Raw genomic sequence first — 1,873 nt, forward strand, 5'->3', positions numbered from 1 at the left:
TCCTTCCTTCCTTCCTTCCTTCCTTCCTTCCTTCCTTCCTTCCTTCCTCCTTCCCTCCCTCCCTTCCTTCCTTTCCTTCCTTCCTCCCTCCCTCTCTGTCTCTATCTCTCTGTGTCTCTCCATCTGTCACACATACACTCACACTCACACTCACATCCAGCAGGCATCCTGGCCTTCACCCAAATAAGTCGGAATCTGGGGCACACCTCACTGCTGAAACAGACACTATTGACTACTGCTTACTTTTTCAGTATTTAACCACACGGCTTAGCATTTATTGTGGAGGTGAACACAGAACTAGCCTTGGTGCTATCACACTGCCATGCATTTTTCTTCACAGTGTAGCTTCAAAGCTCGGTTGTCCCAGCACATGGGCCAGGAAGGAAAAAAGGAGAACGTGTAGCCATGGGTTCTCATTTCAGGAGGCTGATAATGCTTCAGAAACACAACAGGACACTGTAGCTGGTGTTAGACACTTAAGGTCACAAGGAAAGTGGTTTGTTTTCTTTTTTTTTTTTTTCACAATTAAACTTTCAGGAGAATCAGGTATGAATGGGTTCCTAAGAATCTGAGGGTAGAATATTTCTGTTTACTCTCCACATATAAAATATTGACTAAAACAAAATATAACAAAAACAAAATTAAAATAAACAACTTAAAAGAAGCATGCAACTATACTGTGTCTGAACTAGCTAAAGCCACCCAGAGCACTCCAGGAGAACTCTCCTGGTGTCACAGGGGACAGAGTCAGAGATGACTGAGCATCACAATAAGGCCACCAAAATCACAGCTAACTGGGACCTTGACATAGAGGTTTCAGGGTAATGGGAAAGGCCGTGCTTTCCTCTCTGGTGACATGTACCTGTCCTCTCGGGGTCCTTTAAAAGCTACATAAATTGCTTGATACAATGGATGGAACAGAAAAGGGGGAGGGGCACAGAATGATGGTCATATTATCACTAAGCAGGGTTGGGAGCTGTCAGAGGTGCTAGACACATTGGCTGGGAGAAATCTGGGGATCCAAGGGCTTAATCTGAAAAGAGGCTGGCAAAGGATTTCCTCAAGTTGCGGATGGTCTCGGCTTTGGCTTCGTCCTCATTCGTTGATGACCGGAAGAAGGAGGACTCAGTGAAGCTGAAGGCATTTGTCAAGGACTGGGACTTGCTTGAAGATAAAAAACAGAGAGAATGTGAGAGAGGGGCTGTTCCCCAGGTAGATGGAGGAGCAAGGTGACATGCTAAGCCCCACTCAGGAGCCCGAGAGCCCTTTGTGGGCAGGAACAGAGGGGTTGGGAATGATAGGAGAGGCTCCAGGGTCAGGGTGGAGGGGATGGAAGGACAGGAGGAGAGGTGGGATGCAGACCCTGGTAGATGCTGTTTTAACACGCATCAGTTCCACCCCTGACTTGAAGAAGTATGGGAATGGTGTGGTTCAAGTATAGACATACAGCCAGAGCCTATATTGGCGAGGGTGAGTGCAGGAGTAGGAGGGAAGGTCCCATAACCAGAAGCAACTGAAGTGTTTACAATGGGTAGTTCTCTCCTCCCCTTTCATTTTCCACGGGCATGTGTCTTTAACTTTGGCCCCTGGCCAGGTCAAGTTCAGGTTAGCCTCTCAATGCTTGCTCTTTAACTCCTGGCAACTGATAGACCCAGGGTACCTTGGGAAGTATGGCTGAGAGAGACTTGGATTATTCTTTCTGTTGTATTCTAATGGAATATTAGAGGAAGCTTTGGGATGTGGTTGGGATAAGAAAGGCTAGGATAAAAAAGGATAAGAGAAGAGAAGAAGAGAAGAGAAGAGAAGAGAAGAGAAGAGAAGAGAAGAGAAGAGAAGAGAAGAGAAGAGAAGAGAAGAGAAGAGAAGAGAAGAG

At 46.3% G+C, this 1,873-nt stretch overlaps 1 protein-coding gene across 1 annotated transcript in view; it reads right to left on the reverse strand.

Moving 5' to 3' along the window:
• Window positions 1-237: 237 nt before the first annotated feature.
• SYN2 (synapsin II) overlaps window positions 238-1,873 on the reverse strand; it is a 256,865-nt gene continuing 255,229 nt past the window's right edge. Inside the window, exon 13 of the mRNA XM_069083916.1 lies at window positions 238-1,164. Coding sequence (XP_068940017.1) covers window positions 1,029-1,164 — 136 coding nt within the window. The 3' untranslated portion in view covers window positions 238-1,028. The remainder of the gene's footprint in view (window positions 1,165-1,873) is intronic.

This window comes from Petaurus breviceps, unplaced genomic scaffold (genome assembly GCF_028583685.1).
Source record: "Petaurus breviceps papuanus isolate PSGF00001 unplaced genomic scaffold, PetGlider_PUasm1.0 174, whole genome shotgun sequence".
Taxonomy (NCBI): domain Eukaryota; kingdom Metazoa; phylum Chordata; class Mammalia; order Diprotodontia; family Petauridae; genus Petaurus; species Petaurus breviceps.